Source organism: Entelurus aequoreus, linkage group LG24, assembly GCF_033978785.1.
Source record: "Entelurus aequoreus isolate RoL-2023_Sb linkage group LG24, RoL_Eaeq_v1.1, whole genome shotgun sequence".
In the NCBI taxonomy this organism is placed as follows: domain Eukaryota; kingdom Metazoa; phylum Chordata; class Actinopteri; order Syngnathiformes; family Syngnathidae; genus Entelurus; species Entelurus aequoreus.
The window spans coordinates 13172521-13193103 of NC_084754.1; the positions used below are offsets into that span (position 1 = coordinate 13172521).

The 20583-nt window shown below is 38.8% G+C and overlaps 1 protein-coding gene across 4 annotated transcripts in view; it reads right to left on the bottom strand.

Annotated features, from left to right (window-relative positions):
• LOC133641733 (neural-cadherin-like) overlaps positions 1-20583 on the bottom strand; it is a 342738-nt gene that overhangs the window by 123355 nt on the left and 198800 nt on the right. For all 4 annotated transcript variants that reach the window (XM_062035681.1, XM_062035679.1, XM_062035682.1 and 1 more), the window contains exons 13-16: positions 8827-9076; positions 6086-6213; positions 4852-5038; positions 223-366 (exon numbers count right to left, since the gene is read on the bottom strand). In XM_062035681.1, the coding sequence (XP_061891665.1) occupies positions 223-366; positions 4852-5038; positions 6086-6213; positions 8827-9076 (709 nt within the window). The remainder of the gene's footprint in view (positions 1-222; positions 367-4851; positions 5039-6085; positions 6214-8826; positions 9077-20583) is intronic.

Sequence of the window (20583 nt, forward strand, 5' to 3'; positions counted from 1 at the left end):
CCGGTAAAAGAAAATAGATACATAAAAAGGCTTGTGAAATGGTTGTAGTTCTTCGAGAGTTTCAATTTTAAGAGGTCTTGTCAATAAAGCCATCTTTTTTTATTTGACCACTTCTCCTTGTGGGACGTCGTTGTGGCTTGTGCAGCCTTGTGATTTAGGGCTATATAAATCAACTTTAATTGATTGATTGATTGATTGATCCTTCTCCACCATCGGTCGTACCTTCATCTTCATCATTAGCACTGACAGTGACAACAGCCAGGCCCACGTCAGCGTCCTCGTCCACCGCCACTTCGTAAAGCCTCTGAACAAAGACTGGCTTGTTGTCGTTGACGTCGCTGATGAAAACCCGAACATACGCCGTGTCTGTACACAAATGACAGAGTGGCACACACACGCGCACACACACACACACACAAAAAAATAATAAAAAATCACAAAAAGCACAACATACAAGCAACACTTTGACAGACATGTTTTGTTTTCAAGTCATTGTCACACTCTGGAGAAGAAGAAAAGCACTTAAACTTGACACGTTGCAGCTTGTTGACATGAACATTTGCAGAGCAGCGTTAGGAAAAAGCTCTGAAGAAAATGACATAAATTATTGATTGTTCTAACATCAGTTTCCTGTGACTCCTTCGACTTCAAGACAAACGTGTTTTTTTCTGTTTTATGTTCCTTCTTCGTTATGTTGTCGCTTTAGTTGAAAAAGGGAGCAAATGATTTTGCCCTAAAAAGACATGAGCGACGATGTTAATTTGCAGAGAAAAGAGACGATGGCGGGGGAAGGTGCACTCTTTTAACTGTTTTTTACATTTCCTTCCTCTTTTGAGTGTATCCCGGGAGGTGATGAAAAGAGACAGGTAATGTTTGCAAAGGAGACGAGCGCTTCTGGATGCGGGAGATATGTCGCATAAAACACAGCTAAGGCAGATTGCAAATGTAAAGAAGGCCAGGCAAAAACATCCGATTCTACCCATCTTCACAAACATTTGTAATGATTCCCTCGATATATAAACGTCATATTTACGTCACTCTAGGTCAAAGGTCTGCAACCCGCGGCTCTAGAGCCGCATAGCGCTGCCCTACTGGCTCCCTGGAGCTTTTTCGAAAAAAGTATATTTTTTGTTTTAATATACCGTATATTACCAAATAGTAGCCCGGGCGTTTATTTCACAAAATGGGGGCAGCTATTAGGACATATGCGGTATATTGCACAAGGCTTTTATTTATTTTTGCACCAGGCCATTATTTGGTTACAATGGTTACTGTCCAGTATTTTTTTTTTCGTACAAAAAACTTTAAATGTAAGAGCTATTGTAAACATACAAACAAAAAAAACAAGAGATCAACATGAGGTAGGCTATCAAAAGACAAGAGATCAACAAGGCCTCAACATGGCAGTAGTGCAACAATTGTAAAATAGAATACCAATACAAAAAATCAATAAACTTTTTAAATAAAGCAGCCTACCGGGAAAAATAAAATTATGGTACCAAGTACTCAAGTATAAAACCCACCATCACAACAGAACAATAATACTGTCACTTAAATAAAATAAAGGCTACAGTACTCCAAGTTTTAAATAAAGCAGCATACGTGATGTATCCACTGACACAAATTAGCATCAAGCTCGTCGCTTACTTTTCTTCCTACCTCCACCAGGTAAGCGAGCCCGTTTTCCATCGATTGCCGACAGATAGTAGTTCTCCCTTTTTTTGTTTCCATTCTCGTACACGTTTTGGGTCAACGTTAAACTACGTGGCCGCTGCCAAACCAGAATTCTGCTCCGCATACTTCACAAGCGCTAGCTTGAACTTCAAGTCAAACTTTCTGTTCTTCTTCCCCCTTAAAGTATTCCCGTCCATCAGTTGTGGTGTAGCGGTATCCTGTTCATTCAACTCACTGCTACTGTTGCTTGCCATGTTGAAACTTTTCCTCGTGGGTTTGTTGTTGTCGTTGAGTGTGTGTTACGCTACATGCGGTGACCCATTGCAATATGTTGATTACCCAGAACCCCCACGTAACGTCTGCTGTTACCGTAATTACCAGAATTACTGCACCTTTGCTTTTCCTTTTAGCTTATAAATTGGACTTAATGAAATCAATATGATTTTAATCTAAATCATGCAAATAACAGCCCATGAGCGGCTATTTGGACATGGGCGGTTATTAGGAAGAGGCGATTAATTCACAAAATGGGGTCAGTCCCCGGGCGGCTATTAGGACATGGGCGGTTATTTGCACAAGGGCGTTTATTTGGTAATATACGGTAGTTTCTTTAGAAGGACAAACATGACACAAACCTTCCTAATTGTTAGAAATCCCACTGTTTATGTTAAACATGCTTCACTGATGAGAGTGTTTGGCGAGCGCCGTTTTGTCCTACTAATTGGGGCGGTCCTAGTTTGTTTACAAGTACAATTTTGTCTGATGCTGCCAGAGAAAGATGTTTTTTATACCATTCCTTTGTCTCATTTTGTCCACCAAACATTTTTATTCTGTGTTTATTGATGTTATTGACTTGTTGGAGTGACAATCAGGCATATTTAGTCAGTGCATGACTGCAAGCTAATCGATGCCAACATGCTATTTAGGCCAGCTGTATGTACATATAGCATCATTATGCCTCGTTTGTGGTTATATTTGAGCTCATTTAATTTCCTTTACTTATGTCCTCTGTGTATTTTAATGTATATTTGCATCTCTAATGACACATTATCTGTATGTAATATTGGCTGCATTTCTGATTTGTGTCCCATGTTGTTCCAGACCACAGGAAACGTTACCCGGCTTGCAAAGATTGTAATAAATCCATTAGAAGAAGACAGCCTGCCGTTTTCTTAGACACACACATCTGTTCATTTAGCCATTCTAAACCAGTAATTTCCAGGAGTTATCTCACCCTCTGAGAAGCCTCCGTTTTACTAATGTTTTCCAATGCTGTGAAATGGGTAGAATAAATATGACATTTCAACATTTGTGTTAATGGAGATTTGTGTCAGCCGACAAATAGTCATTTCGATAGTAGGCTAATATAGCTAACATAGACACTTATATCATGTGTTGCCTTCATTATAAGACTTATGTAAGGCTTTTAAGTTTTTGCGGCTCCAGAAAGATTTTTTTTTTGGTATTTTTGGTCCAATATGGCTCCTTCAACATTTTGGGTTGCCGACACCTGCTGTAGGTACACAGAGAGAATTCCCAAAATGTTACTCTAACGGCATAGTGAACAAAAAAATGCATATTAGTTGAAAATTGAGCAGTGTAAATAAATTACAAAAAAAGGAGTAGTGGGGACATTCTCAGCTGTTTTCACATTGGGAAGTATGATTGGTCAAGGTGGAGTAACACAGCCAAATAAATTCTCATGGTTAGGGTGTAAATGGGAATTGAGTTAAAGGCCTACTGAAATGAGATTTTCTTATTTAAACGGGGATAGCAGGTCCATTCTATGTGTCATACTTGATCATTTCGCGATATTGCCATATTTTTGCTGAAAGGATTTAGTAGAGAACATCAACGATAAAATTCGCAACTTTTGGTCGCTGATAAAAAAGCCTTGCCTGTAGCGTGACGTCACAGGTTGTGGAGCGCCTCACATCTGCACATTGTTTACAATCATGGCCAGCAGCAGCGAGAGCGATTCGGACCGAGAAAGCGACGATTACCCCATTAATTTGAGCGAGGATGAAAGATTTGTGGATGAGGAAAGTGAGAGTGAAGGATTAGAGGGCAGTGGAAGCGATTCAGATAGGGAAGATGCTGTGAGAAGCGGGTGGGACCTGATATTCAGCTGGGAATGACTATAACAGTAAATAAACACAAGACATATTTATACTCTATTAGCCACAACACAACCAGGCTTATATTCAATATGCCACAAATTAATCCCGCATAACAAACACCTCCCCCCTCCCGTCCATATAACCCACCAATACAAATCAAACACCCGCACAACACACTCAATCCCACAGCCCAAAGTACCGTTCACCTCCGCAAAGTTCATACAGCACATATATTTCCCCAAAGTTATGTACAGTACGTGACATGCACATAGCGGCACGCACGTACGGGCAAGCGATCAAATGTTTGGAAGCCACAGCTGTGTACTCATGGTAGCGCAAATCCAACTCAAAGTCTTCCTGGTAAGAGTCTCTGTTGTCCCAGTTCTCTACAGGCCAATGGTAAAGCTTGACTGTCATATTTCGGGAATGTAAACAATGAAACACCGGCTACGTGTTTGTGTTGCTGCAGCCGGCCGCTAATACACCGCTTCCCACCTACAGCTTTCTTCTTTGCTGTCTTCATTGTTCATTAAACAAATTGCAAAATATTCACCAACACAGCTGTCCAGAATACTGTGGAATTTTGCGATGAAAACAGACGACTTAATAGCTGGCCACAATGGTGTCCTAAAATGTTCGCTACAATCTGGGACGTCACGAGCAAACGTCATCATACCGAGACGTTTTCAGCAGGATATTTCGCGGGAAATTTAAAATTGCACTTTACTAATCTAACCCGGCCGTATTGGCATGTGTTGCAATGTTAAGATTTCATCATTGATATATAAACTATCAGACTGCGTGGTCGGTAGTAGTGGGTTTCAGTAGGCCTTTAAAAGCCTCAATACTGGATTGGCCCCCTCTCGGTATACTGTGAACAAGCTGACCTTGCAGAAAGATAGTGGCAAAACTAACCCTAAATTCCAAAGGGTCTTAGAATTAATACAAATGATACTGATGATGATCCTCCGTATACTGACAAGCAATGAGCTAAACACAGGTTAACGAATGAAACTTAAAGCCTTTTTTTATGTGAATTGAAATATGAGGTCATTACCGGAGTTTGGCTGTTTGTTTTTTCCGGGCCGAGCAGATTCTTGGCCGTCCACCGACTGGACCTCTAGCAAATAGGAGCTGCGGGCCTCACGGTCAAAGACCGCCTCTGTGTTGATGGTCCCAAGTTTGGGATCTATTCGGAACAAAAGGTGGTCACCACTGCTGTCTTTCAGCAGGGAGTAAGTGATCTGTGAATTCAAGACAATGTGATGGTTAAACTCTTGCTGCTTATGAGAACAAAGAATAAAAAAAACATGCTCAATATTATCAGTAGCAACACATTGGGAGCAAAAATGAAATCTTGAGGCTTAGGTAATAAAGGTTACTGGAAATATTGATGGTAATATTGACTGTGTGGGTGATGAGGTTTCTAAAACAAATGTTTCACATGTTTTTTTATTAAACATTTGAAAGGTTTTATTTACTTTTTGTACATCTTTTCCTTAAACTTTCCAATGCCTGAAAGTAATAATTTGAAGTGATCTTTGTCAAACTTCAACATGTACACTACCGTTCAAAAGTTGGGGGTCACATTGAAATGTCCTTATTTTTTAAGGAAAAGCACTGTACTTTTCAATGAAGATAACTTTAAACTAGTCTTAACTTTAAAGAAATACACTCTATACATTGCTAATGTGGTAAATGACTATTCTAGCTGCAAATGTCTGGTTTTTGGTGCAATATCTACATAGGTGTATAGAGGCCCATTTCCAGCAACTATCACCCTAGTGTTCTAATGGTACAATGTGTTTGCTCATTGGCTCAGAAGGCTAATTGATGATTAGAAAACCCTTGTGCAATCATGTTCACACATCTAAAAACAGTTTAGCTCGTTACAGAAGCTACAAAACTGACCTTCCTTTGAGCAGATTGAGTTTCTGGAGCATCACATTTGTGGGGTCAATTAAACGCTCAAAATGGCCAGAAAAAGAGAACTTTCATCTGAAACTTGACAGTCTATTCTTGTTCTTAGAAATGAAGGATATTCCACAAAATTGTTTGGGTGACCCCAAATCCCCTGAAGAGCAGAGAAACCTGCAAAACAGGCTTGTAGGGATGAAATAGCCTCTGTTTTTTCTTGACCTAACGTATGTTTGAGATATGTTTTTTCATGTCATTCAAGTACAGCTTTTGGTTAATGCCAGTACAATTTGTGTCCACTATCTACAGGAGTTGCCTTGTTTTAATTGTTTTGATATTCATCTCACACAACAACAAAGTAGACAAACACAGACCTCTCCGTTAAGACCCAAATCTTTGTCATGAGCAGACACCTGCAGAACTGAGGTTCCAATTTGAGCGCCCTCTGTTACGGAGGCTTCGTAAATGGAGGAGGTGAAAAATGGTACGTTGTCATTGACATCTTGGGAGAAGAAGAGATACAGTAATTAGTTGCAATTTGGTCCCCGTACATCCACAAGTGCCCTGTAACAATGTTTGCTTGACAAGGACATTTCTCTTGTGCATATACTTTAAAATAAACAGCACATTTCAAATCAAGATCAAACCTCTAAACTCTAAAATAAGAAAAAACTAACACATATCAGACATATTGCGACCTTGAGTCAAACAACACGTGTAAGTGAATATGGTGGCAAATTATTTGCAATATTAGATTCCAATAAAGTATTGTATTGCCTGTTTGCTGACAACATTGCCACTTATTTCATAGTTTGGACGTAAAATTATGTCGACAGGTAAAATCCCCCCAAAAATAGAGACAGTAGTGATTATAGGCTTATTTTTTTAACAGGTTTTAACACATTTCGCAACGCCCTTTTTTATCTCCAAAATGTAGGCGGGCCTGCATCTGTCTGCTGACGTCCCCTACAGAAGACTGGAGGCAATTTCATTGTGCATAGTACATGTTTTGGTAGCATCTTAATCCTCAATCATGTTGTTTTCACGCATAATTTGAAGGAATTATCAAATATGTCTGCCAGATGCATTGTTGCAGGTTGTAGCAATACAACTCTCATTGTATCCCATTGGGTAGAGTTTTTTCTTGCGCTGATGTGGGATCCGAGCCAAGGATGTCATTGTGGCTTGTGCAGCCCTTTGAGACACTTGTGATTTAGGGCTATATAAATACACTTTGATTGATTAATTGATTGACAACTAAAGTTTTAAATTTCCAAATAATGGAAATATAAGGAAATTATGGACCTCTCCAGTCAAATTGACTTGTGCAAAATTGGACAGAATAACTTTAATGATTTTGTCTTCCAGGTAGAAGAAGGATTTTTGTAAAAGTTTGGATATAAAACATGTAAACTAAAGACTCAATATGAAAGTGATCCCAAAAAACAGGAGAACCTTTGAGGGGAGAAAGACTAAGTCAGAACCTGCGGGAAAACTAAGAAAAAAGAGCAGATTATGTGCTCAACATTTAAAAAAAAAAAAAAAAAAAAGGTAAGGCGCTAATGAGCAATTTTGCATCCTCTTTCACTGACGTTTTCCTCAAGAGGCTTGAGGAAATGCTGAAATAGTGTCCATGGAAGAGAAGATGCAAAAGCAGGGAAGTCCGGAAATTAGGATAATTTTGTATTTACTTTTTGCTCAAAATGTTCCCATATCAGTTTTAAAGTAATCATGTAGCAGGGCGACAAAAACATGCAATTATTGTGATCAAAATAGTAGTTTCACATGTCTTTATCCCCACTGTCAATGCAGGGAAATGGGCTTAGAGTCTGGCGACGGAAAGGGGGCTTTCCAAGGACAGTTAGTTATTTAACCGATTATTCCAAAATTAACTGATATTAAGGGAAATGACTGCCAGATTATTTTTCAGGGGCAAAAAATACATAAAGAAAACTTGTCAGTGAAATGTTGGTCATCTAGACGCTAAAATGGGTCAACTTTGTTGAAAAAAAAAATATTGCATTGGTAGACAGGTCATCATGTGGCGCAGATTTTGATGACTCTCTTAACAGAAAGTACATCCAGATAAACAGGCTGATCAACTCAATACAACATTAATAATGAATACGTAGTAATAAATAATAAATCTATGAAGAAATAGAAGCAAACAGCACATAAATAAAACTATTGGCAGGCATGGCAATATTACTTTCCTAACCCGTGAGATAGTCCTTAAGTTCTGCAGCTGTTACCTTGACAGTTCATTAAGAGCTGCCTTTTCATTATACCGACATCTTGACGAACAACAGCACTACTCAGCAAAACAATCTCGCCTATTTTCTTGCATTGTAAGTAAGAGCATAAAAAAAACTATGTAGGCAACCATACCATGCATCACTTTTGAAACAGTCAATTCTCGAATCTCTCTTCAAATGTTCCATCTATAACCCTTTTAAATTATATTAAGTATACTTTCCGTTCAGTGTTATGTACAGTTTTGTTAATTTGCTTCATATTTATTTATTCAAAGTGCATTGTATGAGCGTCCATCTTTGTGTCTTTTAATTAATAATATCTAAAATGCGCTATATATTTTTATAATACATTTTTGCAATGATTTTACTGAACAAAATCAAAGGAGCTTGCATACTTTTTAAAATGATCGTTTATCACACATTTTAGGTGTACTTTTTTAACAATTACACAGTTTATCGCTGTGCATACTTTTACAAACAACAGCGCTTTATAGGATCTACATCAGTGGTGAACCATACTTTTTGTGTGGATCATTTGAACATTTTTAATTAAAAAAGTATAACAATATAAACCAATACACTTTCACTGTAGTTCTAGTCTGTTTTCACCTGCAGGTGTGATAAGGCCTCGGCGATAGTCACATATGGTTACAACATAGATAAGATAAGATAAAAGTAATGAAGATTAGTGAAGACTAATATCCGACTTGTCCAGGGTGTACCCCGCCTTCCGCCCGAATGCAGCTGAGATAGGTTCCAGCGACCCCCCGCGACCCCGAAAAGGGACAAGCGGTAGAAAATGGATGGATGGATGAATAATAACTATGTCATAAGCAAGTAGAAGTAACTAGAAATCATACCTGTGATATTGACATAAACAGTAGTAAAGGCAGCAAGAGGGACTGCAGCAACATTCTGTGCCCGCACTCGCAGAGAAAAAAAGGGAGTAGTTTCGTAGTCCAGTGGTTCAGACACCAGAATGGAGGCGGAGCCATCTTCCCGATTGGGCGAGAGGTAGAAACGAACCGGCATGTTAGTTTCCGGGACCATCCCATCTTCAAGATTGTAGGTTACCCTTGGGTCACCCAGTTGAGAAGTTGCCTTGATTGTCTGAATGGAGTCCAAAGAGAGTTTGGGTTAATATCAACAAAACAGGAGATGTGGTTTTGAGAAAGACATAAGCTAAATTGATGCGCTACTGTCCACTGCTCCCCTCACCTCCCAGGGGGTGAACATGGGGATGGGTCAAATGCAGAGGACACATTTCACCACACCTAGTGTGTGTGTGACAATCATTGGTACTTTAACTTAACTTAATCAGGATTAGAATGTTACTGTGTACATGGACCCTGAAAAAAATGATCTGATTATGACATGCATTACTTTAACATGCGCAGAACCTAACTTAAACAGAAATATGTGTAATTATTTGTGCTATGGCGCCATCTTTTGGACGAGTTTTCTCACTGCAGGTGCTGAAGAAGCAGTAGACTTCCACTGTTAACACGGCTTTGTGAATTTCTGCTTGTCCGACGTTATCACGGTATTTATTTATAATTTATTCCTTCTGTTCACTACTTTTGTTTCACCTCTCTTTTTGAAATGTAGCTGTTCTGTGCTTTTTATGTTGTGCGGGCAGCGGCGGGTTTTCATGTTCGAGGCTAGCAGTTAGCACTTGGAGTAGCTGTAATGTCGTGAATAAAACCACTCATTAAGATGACAACTGGAATCCTTCTTTTATTGTTACATCGACATAAAACACTTCACACCATAATTTTGTCTTTGCTAGTCTCTTTTTAAAGCAACACACTCAACAGTATATAATGCTATGTCTCTACATGTTCAATGGGGGGAGACTATCAAATTTAGTCCCTCCTCCACAACCAAAGTATAGCTGACATCAAAGACATGTGCAGTAAGGATAATTCAAATCAAAATTTCGGAAGATGTGTTTTCATGTGCTCTAATTCGAATGACTTTCGGCATAAACCACCTGTCTTGATCGGAATGCAATTTTGATCCGAACGTGTGATCGGGTCAGAATATTCCGAATGGCGTGTTTATGTGAAGCATTTTTTATTCCGGTTAGGCTTTTAATCCGATTAAATGTGTCCACGTTCACATAGCTAATGAATGTTAAGTGGCTGGTCTGAGAAGCCATTGAAGCAATTTTGCAGCCATGTTTCCATTAGTCAACCCCAGGGCAGCAGTGGTATGGTATAGTATTAGTAGTATTTGTATTAGTATTAGTACAACTCGACCACCCTTTTCAGTGTGTTAAGAAAAATCCATCTATCCATCCATTTTCTACCGCTTGTCCCTTTCAGAGTCGCGGGGGGTGCTGGAGCCCATATCAGCTGCATTCGGGCGGTAGGCGGGGTACACCATGGACAAGACACCACCTCATCGCGGGGCCAGCACAGATAGACAGACAACATTCACATTTATGTTCACACACTAGGGCCAATTTAGTGTTGCCAATCAACCTATCCCCAGGTGCATGTCTTTGGGATAGTTAAAAATACACAATACAAACCATGCACTGACTCATTATTTTTATGTATTGTAGACATTTCCTTCTTTCTGCTTGCTGCTCTGTTTCAGGTATGCCATTTTGTGAATCATTTAAATTAAAAAATTTTAAATTTGGTTTGGGATTACAGGTAGGGATGGGAATTGAAAAACCGTTCTTGTTCAGAATCGGTTCCTAATGTATGAATTCCTTGGAATTGCTTGCCGATTTTTCAAACGATTCCCTTAACGATGCCAGTAGATGACGTCATTACACAACGTGTGTGGTGACGTCAGAAAGCAAAACGGTGGCGCCCGGGCAGAACAGACACTCTCAAGTTTGGATACTTTTACAAGTAAACGCTACTTGTGATACCGTAATTGCAAGATTGCTATTTCATCAAGATAAGGACATATGAGGAATATACTAAAACACTTGGACAGAAAACATGCAATAACTATAAATGAAAGTGGCATTTTTGAACCGTCCCAGAAGCAGTAACGCAAGCACATTATCTGCTGTAAATAAAACCGGTACTAACTCCCCCACTATAATGTTAGGGCTATTAACTGTTCAATTGAAATTAATGGTTTCTCATTTAGATGGGCAAGACAAGAGACCGATTCTGCCTGGCTTCGAGGCGGGCAGTCAGTACCAGCTCCAGTTCATGGCCTACTACATTACTGTATTTTAATGTATCATTATGGTGGTACTTGGGGAGTCAAGTAGTAGTAGTTGAAGAGGCGGAAACAAAGCTTGACAATCACTGCTCTAAACACAATTAATGCCAATCCAAATCATTTTCCAAATAAGAATTAATAAGAGAACTGATAAGGAAACAAATTGCTAAACAAAATAGAAGGTAGAATTGGAACCGGAAACATCTGATAAATTCTTATCTCTAATTAGAGGTGAGCTGGAGCCTAGACTTGTACATGCTGGAATGGTTGCCAATTAATCATGGAACAACATACAACGTACAACGTACATACAAACAACCCTTTTTACAGGAAAGAAGTGCCACACATGTTTAGGAAATTCACTACAATCTACATGATAGAAGAATTTAAGCAAACCAAATTGGAGTGAAATTAGTTACAATGCAAAGAGTCTGTAAGAGAGTTTTTTTTAGTGAGTAGTATCATTATTCCAAAAATGTCACTAGTCGTTTTCAGTCTTTTCTTGACAGCTTATCAGCGTGAAATATTGTAAGGAGCAGCCGCAGAGAGCCGTTAGATGAAAAGCTGCAGGCTCCAGGCAGCGGCATCATCTCAGAGAGGTAATCAACTCTGATGTTGTGATACTCACGTCGCGTGTAAGACAAAATCAGTTAATGGACCCTCTAAGAACAATGGAAACGGGAACAATTATTGACTGGCTTAATCAAAACGAGAGTTTGTTTTGATCCCCGCAGATTTCAGGAAAGTGTAGAATTAAAGTGAAATTGTTTTTTTACAGCCGGTAAACAGTTCTAACTAAATCAAGCATCACTTACGTATCAGGAAAAAGAGCCAACATGTTTGACATGAAAGATTCAACTGGTTTATGTTTTTCTTTCAGAGCCAAAACAAGAAATCCCAAAGGGGTTTAATAAATGAACATGGTCATTTAGCTGAGGCTTTAAACAATTACAAAGTGTTAACATTTATGAAGACTCAGTTATAGAACAATTTGGTTGGACTGAAACTTAAGAGATGAAGTTTGCTTCTATTTTATGATTATTTGTATCGAGTTAAAAAGTAGTCAAACACGATGGATTGTGGCAAAACCTTCAAGTGCAGCTTGAGATAATAAAAATACCTAACACAAACAACATAAAACACAAATGTATAAACAAATATGACTGATGTTTTAATGTTTTGCATGACAGTTTATTTTCTTAATTTCTAGTTTTGTGCTTCAATTGTGTTATGTCTGTTCTTGGTATGGACTACATTCCTGTATCTTTACTGTTATTAATTGCCTCATTCCTGTTTGTCTCAGCCTTCTTTGAAATGTTGGTACTTTGTACTTTTTTGTTTGTCATGCTGCTCTGTGGGAGTTACCATTTTGTCTTTATTTCAGCAATCATTTATGGAACTGATCAACTGACACCATAGTAGGAATGAGTGTTTTCACCGACATCACAGTTCTTGAGTGGAGACATGAAAAAAAAATGTTGCATGAAGTTGATGTCAAATACAGCGGTTCCTTAACTTAACTTACGATTTCTTTTGAGTAGTTTGAAATATGAGTGGGCTTTTTTATTTTTGTTATGCTTGAAGTTGCAAGCATGAATCTGAGTTATGAGCCTCCCTGTCGCTATAGCGTGGTGAACACCACAGTGAACCCTATGCGCCCAAAACATCTAGTCTAACTTGCGAGCATTAGCCTACAGCCATAGATCGAAATAACTCTGTTTTTCCAACCATTGGAAAACATTAGTAACATTCTAGCTTCCACACCCTCGCCACCAAAGACGGCAACGTCCTCCGTTTGCCCTGCTGAGGCTTATTTCTTTGAGACACTTGTGATTTAGGGCTATATAAATAAACATTGATTGATTGATTGATTGATTTACCCACGGCTCAGCTTGCTGCGCACACCTGAAGCAGCACCAGGTGTCCAGACGGTTTTGGGGCTGCCCCAGCATAGTGTAATAGTAAACCCTCCCAGCCCAGCACATTACAAGCCTCCACTCTTCTCCAACAAATCAAATCAAAGTTTATTTATATAGCCCTAAATCGCAAGTGTCTCAAAGGGCTGCACAAGCCACAACGACATCATTGGCTCAGATCCCACATCAGGGCAAAAAAAAACATTCAACCCAGTGGGGATACAATGAGAAACCTTGGAGGGCACCGCAGATGTGGGGACCACTACTCTGATTGTGGCTTAACTGGGAATATCTGCTTTGTCAACGCCATTACTCGCTGTTATTCCAGCCTTATTGACTAGCTCTTTTTCGGTAACTTGGCTTATTGTCCATGTTGGATCTAAAGAAAGGGCAAGACTTCAATCAGAACAAAAAAAGATTTCGAAGTCCTATTAAGTCCACTGGAAGAGATAAATGCTCTACATTACTATTACATTATTTCATTAAACTACTGTAGTTGTGTGTTTTACATTCTATTGTATTAGTCCATTTCTTATCTAAAACTAAAAAGGAAAGGAAAAAAACTATGTGGACGAAAGCTATAAATAAATGATAAGCTATTTTGAGGAAAAATAAATGATCGGCGATGCAATCAACTTTTTTTTCACTATCTTCATTAAACTGTTGCTACCAGTTAGAAAAAAATAAAAAGGATTCTAACCTAAAGTATTTTTTAATTGTAATGTACAAGACACATTCTTAAACAGTTGCTCTTGTCAGCCGTCATGGTAGAAATGAAATACTTAAAAAAAAAAAAGTAATGACAACATGATAGCAGGTACAATTGTATGTTAAATACAGTACATACTAGTGGTGTACTGATACCAATATTTTGGTACCGGTACCAAAATTATTAGATACTTTTCAGTGCTTTTCTAAATAAAGGGGACCACAAAAAATTGCAATATTGTCTTTATTTTAACAAAAGATCTTTGGTATGTTTATTATTGCAAATTTGTCCTTGAATAAAATAGTGAACATACTAGACAACTTGTATTTTATTAGTAAGTAAGCAAACAAAGGCTCCTAATTAGTCTGCTGACATATGCAGTAACATAGTGTCATTTATCATTCTATTATTTTGTCAACATTATTAAGAACAAGTGGTAGAAAATGAATTATTAATCTACTTCTTCATTTACTGTTAATATCTGCTTACTTTCTCTTTTAACATGTTCTATCTACACTTCTGTTAAAATGTAATAATCACTTATTCTTCTGTTGTTTGACACTTTACATTAGTTTTGGATGATACCACAAATTTGGATATTAATTCGATACCAATTAGTTACAGGATCATACATTGGTCATATTCAAAGTCCTCAGGTGTCCAGGGACATATTTCCTGAGTTTATAAACATAATATACATTTTTTTTAAACGAAAGAAGATGTTATGATGCCAATAAATATCGACGTAATCATAGCAGTATCGACTGGATACGCTACTGTACTTAGTATAATTACAGTGGATGTTAGGTGTAGATCCACCAATGGCGTTTGTTTACATTTTGACGCCGGTGAGCTACGGTGTGTAGTGAAGCATGTTTATAAGTGATACTTGTAAGAAACTTACTTTATTTGTCGCCATGGAGGTGAGGATTAGTGATTTAGAAGTAGCTAAAACACTGCCGACTGAGGCTGGACTTTAGCGGCTAGCTAGCGGTGGCGGACCGGTACTTTTCAGAGGTGGTATAGTACCGAAAATGATTCATTAGTATCGCTGTACTATACTAATACCGGGGGGGCCGACCGGTACTTTTCAGTGGCGGTATAGTACCAACAATTATTCATTAGTATCGCGGTACTATACTAATACCGGTATAATGTACAACCCTAGTACATGCTGAATACAAATTGAGCTGAGCAACTTTGGATGTAATCCACAATCAAGCATTCCAAATTGCCTACTTTCATTTGACAATGACTCTGTCCGAGCATCCTGTTTTACACAAGTTTGGGCAGACTGTGGTACTGTAAATGTGTTTACCATCTGATACAGTCAAACAAGCGAGAACAGTTAGGAATTGGTGACTTTAACTACTTTCATTGAAAAAGCTTCATACTCAGAACTGGTATTAATTTTTGATATGGGTCATATTTATTCGATCTAAAAATCCCAAAGACCTAAACTACCATGTAAATGCTCAATGTTAGGAGACATTTCGTGAACAGAGACGCTGCGGCTGCAAAGCCTTGTAACACAGTAGCTAGTTTGGTTGCTGTACACAGGTTAATTCTTTGGCAGCTTAGTCACAGATGACCATGCTAATTTACGCTCGTGTTAGACACTTATTTCGATTTGATGTTTAATTTTTTTATTTAATTTATTTTTAATTTATTTTATTTTTTTGATTTTGTAATGGTACTTTCATTATTATTAATAGTTTGTTTTTTTTGTTTTTTTATTTAAATAGTAATGTTTAACTATCTAACAGGTTAATTAGCCTTGTGTCATTATGCCAGTTGTGCGGAGTTATTGCAACGCGACTTTCTGGAGGGGCGACAGCCGCATTGAACATTTCAACACCCCAAACTTGACAGAACATTTGCAAAAGCCTGACAACAATGATTATGCAAAGTTTTTTTCAGTCAATTGTTGCTGAGAAGAAATGTGAGCCAGTTACACTACTGACAAATGGTAGTCAGGGCAACTACATGTTTAATAACATCAGCCCCGTCTCCAACCATTATTATCAAAGTAAGTAAGAACACACTGACAGCTGGGAAGTGTGAAATGTTCATTTTTCTGATTACAACAATATTGCCCTGGTGCTGAAATGACTACATTAAATTACATTATACCAGTGGTTCTTAACCTTGTTGGAGGTACCGAACCCCACCAGTTTCATATGCGCATTCACCGAACCCTTCTTTAGTGAAAAATAAAAACACATTTTTTTCAAATTCAAGACAAAGTTATATGATTTTTTTACTGGTGCACAAAATGAACCGTGCATGAACATCCCCTTGTTCAAAGAACAAAACCAACAAAGTGCATGAACTCCCAACAAATTACACACCTGCAAATCAGTTTGACTTCTGCTGTTGCCGTCCGTATCCATAATATGCCGATAGGAAGAAGTTTTTGTGTACACGATGAGTCGGGTGTGGCTTGACCTCCACGGCGGAGGCTCCACCGAACCCCTGAGGCCGACTCACCGAACCCCGAGGGTTCAATCAAACCCAGGTTAAGAACCACTGCATTATACATTTGTGAGTGCCTTAAGTGGATATGATATCATAATTTGTTCAGTTATAATTATTTAAAGGCCTACTGAAACACATTACTACCGACCACGCAGTCTGATAGTTTATATATCAATGATGAAATCTTAACATTGCAACACATGCCAATACGGCCGGGTTAGATTAGTAAAGTGCAATTTTAAATTTCCCGCGAAATATTCTACTGGAAACGTCTCGGTATGATGACGTTTGCTCGTGACGTCACGGATTGTGCGGACATTTTGGGACAGCATTGTGGCCAGCTATTAAGTCGTCTGTTTTCATCGCAAAATTCCACAGTATTCTGGACATCTGTGTTGGTGAATATTTTGCAATTTGTTTAATGAACAATGAAGACAGCAAAGAAGAAAGCTGTAGGTGGGATCGGTGTATTAGCGGTTGGCTACAGCAACACAACAAGGAGGACTTTGAGTTGGATAGCAGACGCGCTACCGTGAGTACGCAGCTTTGGCTTCCAAACATTTGATCGCTTGCCCGTCCGTGCGTGCCGCTATGTGCATGTCACGTACGTAACTTTGGGGAAATATATGTGCTGTATGAACTTTACGGAGGTGAACGGTACTTTGGGCTGTGGGATTGAGTGTGTTGTGCGGGTGTTTGATTTGTATTGGCGGGTTATATGGACGGGAGGGGGGAGGTGTTTGTTATGCGGATTAATTTGTGGCATATTAAATATAAGCCTGGTTGTGTTGTGGCTAATAGAGTATATATATGTCTTGTGTTTATTTACTGTTTTAGTCATTCCCAGCTGAATATCAGGTCCCACCCGCCTCTCACAGCATCTTCCCTATCTGAATCGCTTCCACTGCCCTCTAATCCTTCACTCTCACTTACCTCATCCACAAATCTTTCATCCTCGCTCAAATTAATGGGGTAATCGTCGCTTTCTCTGTCCGAATCGCTCACGCTGCTGGCGTCCATGATTGTAAACAATGTGCAGATGTGAGGAGCTCTTCAACCTGTGACGTCACGCTACTTCCGGTACAGGCAAGGCTTTTTTTATCAGCGACCAAAAGTTGCGAACTTTATCGTCGATGTTCTCTACTAAATCCTTTCAGCAAAAATATGGCAGTATCGCGAAATGATCAAGTATGACACATAGAATTGATCTGCTATCCCCGTTTAAATAAGAAAATTTCATTTCAGTAGGCCTTTAAAGGCCTACTGAAACCCACTACTACCGACCACGCAGTCTGATAGTTTATATATCAATGATGAAATCTTAACATTGCAACACATGCCAATACGGCCGGGTTAACTTATAAAGTGACATTTAAAATTTCCCGGGAAATATCCGGCTGAAACGTCGCGGTATGATGACGTATGCGCGTGACGAAGTCAGTTTAACGGAAGTTATGGTACCCCGTAGAATCCTATACAAAAAGCTCTGTTTTCATTTCATAATTCCACAGTATTCTGGACATCTTTTGCAATTTGTTTAATGAACAATGAAGGCTGCAAAGAAGACAGTTGTAGGTGGGATCGGTGTATTAGCAGCGGACTACAGCAACACAACCAGGAGGACTTGTTGGAGAGCAGACGCGCTAGCCGCCGACCTCACCTTGACTTCCTACGTCTCCGGGCCGCCAAACGCATCGGGTGAAGTCCTTCGTCCTTCCGCCGATCGCTGGAACGCAGGTGAGCACGGGTGTTGATGAGCAGATGAGGGCTGGCTGGCGTAGGTGGAGAGCTAATGTTTTTAGCATAGCTCTGTGCGGTCCGGTTGCTAAGTTGCTAAGTTAGCTTCAATGGCGTCGTTAGCACAGCATTGTTAGCCTTCGCCAGCCTGGAAAGCATTAACCGTGTATTTACATGTCCACGGTTTAATACTATTGTTGATTTTCGATCTATCCTTCCAGTCAGGGGTTTATTTTTTTTGTTTCTATATGCAGTTAAAGAACGATGCTATCACGTTAGCTCGTAGCTAAAGCATTTTGCCGATGTATTGTCGTGGAGATAAAAGGCACTGAATGTCCATTTCGCGTTCTCGACTCTCATTTTCAAGAGGATATAGTATCCGAGGTGGTTTAAAATACAAATCCGTGATCCACAATAGAAAAAGGAGAAAGTGTGGAATCCAATGAGTCAGCTTGTACCTAAGTTACGGTTAGAGCGGGAAAAAACATGTATTTCACTGCATTCTAGTCCGTCACTCTAACGTTCCTCGTCCACAAATCTTTCATCCTCGCTCAAATTAATGGGGTAATGGTCCGAATCGCTCTAGCTGTGTTGAAAACAATAGGAAAATATGAGGGAGTGAACATCTGACAACGTCACGCTACTTCCGGTAGGGGCAAGGGTTTTTCTTTATCAGAGACCAAAAGTTGCGAACTTTATCGACGTTGTTCTATACTAAATCCTTTCAGCAAAAATATGGCAATATCGCAAAATGATCAAGTATGACACATAGAATGGATCTGCTATTCCCGTTTAAATAAAAAAAAATCATTTCAGTAGGCTTTTAAGTCATGATCAACATTGCTATTTTGTTGTAGTTGTTTCTTTCATTGAAGTATAGCAGGCCACAGTGATTGTAAAATGATTTATTGTGGACTGTAGTTATAATGTGTTTTAAGACTCAGGCTTTTCTACCTAGCTTTTTGTTCACTTTTATTTTGAGTTGGTTATTTTTGAATGGTGCTGCTGTGTCTGTGGACCAATCAAAAATGCAGTTAAAAACTATATCTAAAACCTGCTCAGTGGTCTTGTGGTTAGAGTGTCCACCCTGAGATCGGTGAGTATTGAGTTCAAACCCCGGCCGAGTCATACCAAAGACTATAAAAATGGGATCCATTACCTCCCTGCTTGGCACTCAGCATCAAGGGTCAGAATTGGTGGTTAAATCACCAAAATGATTCCTGAGCGCGGCCACCGCTGCTGCTCACTGCTACCCTCACCTCCCAAGAGATGGAATAAGGGGATGGGTCAAATGCAGAGGGTAATTTCACCACACCTAGTACACGTGTGACTATTAGTGGTACTTTAACTTTGCTTAACTTTAGATTGTGGTTAAAAACTTGAAAAAGCGGTAGGAACTGTTTTGCATAACACCAGTCATGTAGTCATTTAATTTATTCCGTAAAGGGAGCAGAATGTTTGTTGAAAAGTTTGAACTTTGGTTTATTTATATAATATTATCATCATTTTAAGCCAAGTACATGCATACAAATTTGATTAAAGGGTACCTTTGTAAATAAATGTGATGTATTACATAAGTAATAAATGGTTTTATAATGTTGGATACATGTGTTAAAAATGCCACAGTGTCACATTATAAGGTTTATGCATTTTGTGGTGAGCTTGCATACAGTTTTGGATGATTTTAATCATTCAGCGAGTGTGCAGGTGTACCTAATGTTGTGATTGGGTGACTCTATGTAATGTTTATGAAGTTTATTTTCAACAGTGTCTGTAAAATAAATAGCGGTGACGACTTCAAGCTACAATTTTAAACACTGTACATTTTCAAAAGATAAACTATGATACTTCTGGAGAGGGTGGGCGGGGTTTCATTTGCTATCTGGGAACGCCTCCAGAATCAAACATCGAGCAGACAGACTCAAAAAACGGATCATATATGTGACAGTGGAGCAAAATTGTGGCAAAATTTACACCAATGCATATCCAATACATATTAGCTAGACCACAAGGAAGTGTTTAAATGTAGATTAAAATCATCATAAGTGTTTTTACAACAACAAAGAAGTATCCGATTGGTATGTTACAAGAAAAAGTGATATTTGGCCATCCCTACAACATGTTAATGTTGTAGGGATGGCCAAAGCATCAATTGCTGTATTCTGACTTTTCCAAATATCCTCACCAACATTTAATAGAGCCAGTTAAAGGTGTTCAAATACTAAAAAGTGAAAATAATATCAGCCACACCTTTTCCAGATCCTTACCAAAATGTAATAGGTTAATTATGTGTATACATCTTCCACCCCTTCATCAGTTTCATAGTGTCTACCAAAATAATGGCACTCAGCTTTTCATTTTGTTTGATTTTAATTTATGCTGTCAGTATCAATACTGCAATATATCTTTTTCCTGGCTGTAGCTTGCAGTTGTGTATAACTGCACAACATGATGATGTCAAGTATTGAATGTACCTTATACAACTGCTAGTCAGTGACATGCAGTCACTGGAGGCAGGTGAGGTGGGGCCTCACGTGCCATCATGGAAAGAAAAAAAATGTAAAAAGAAAAAAAATTAATTAAAT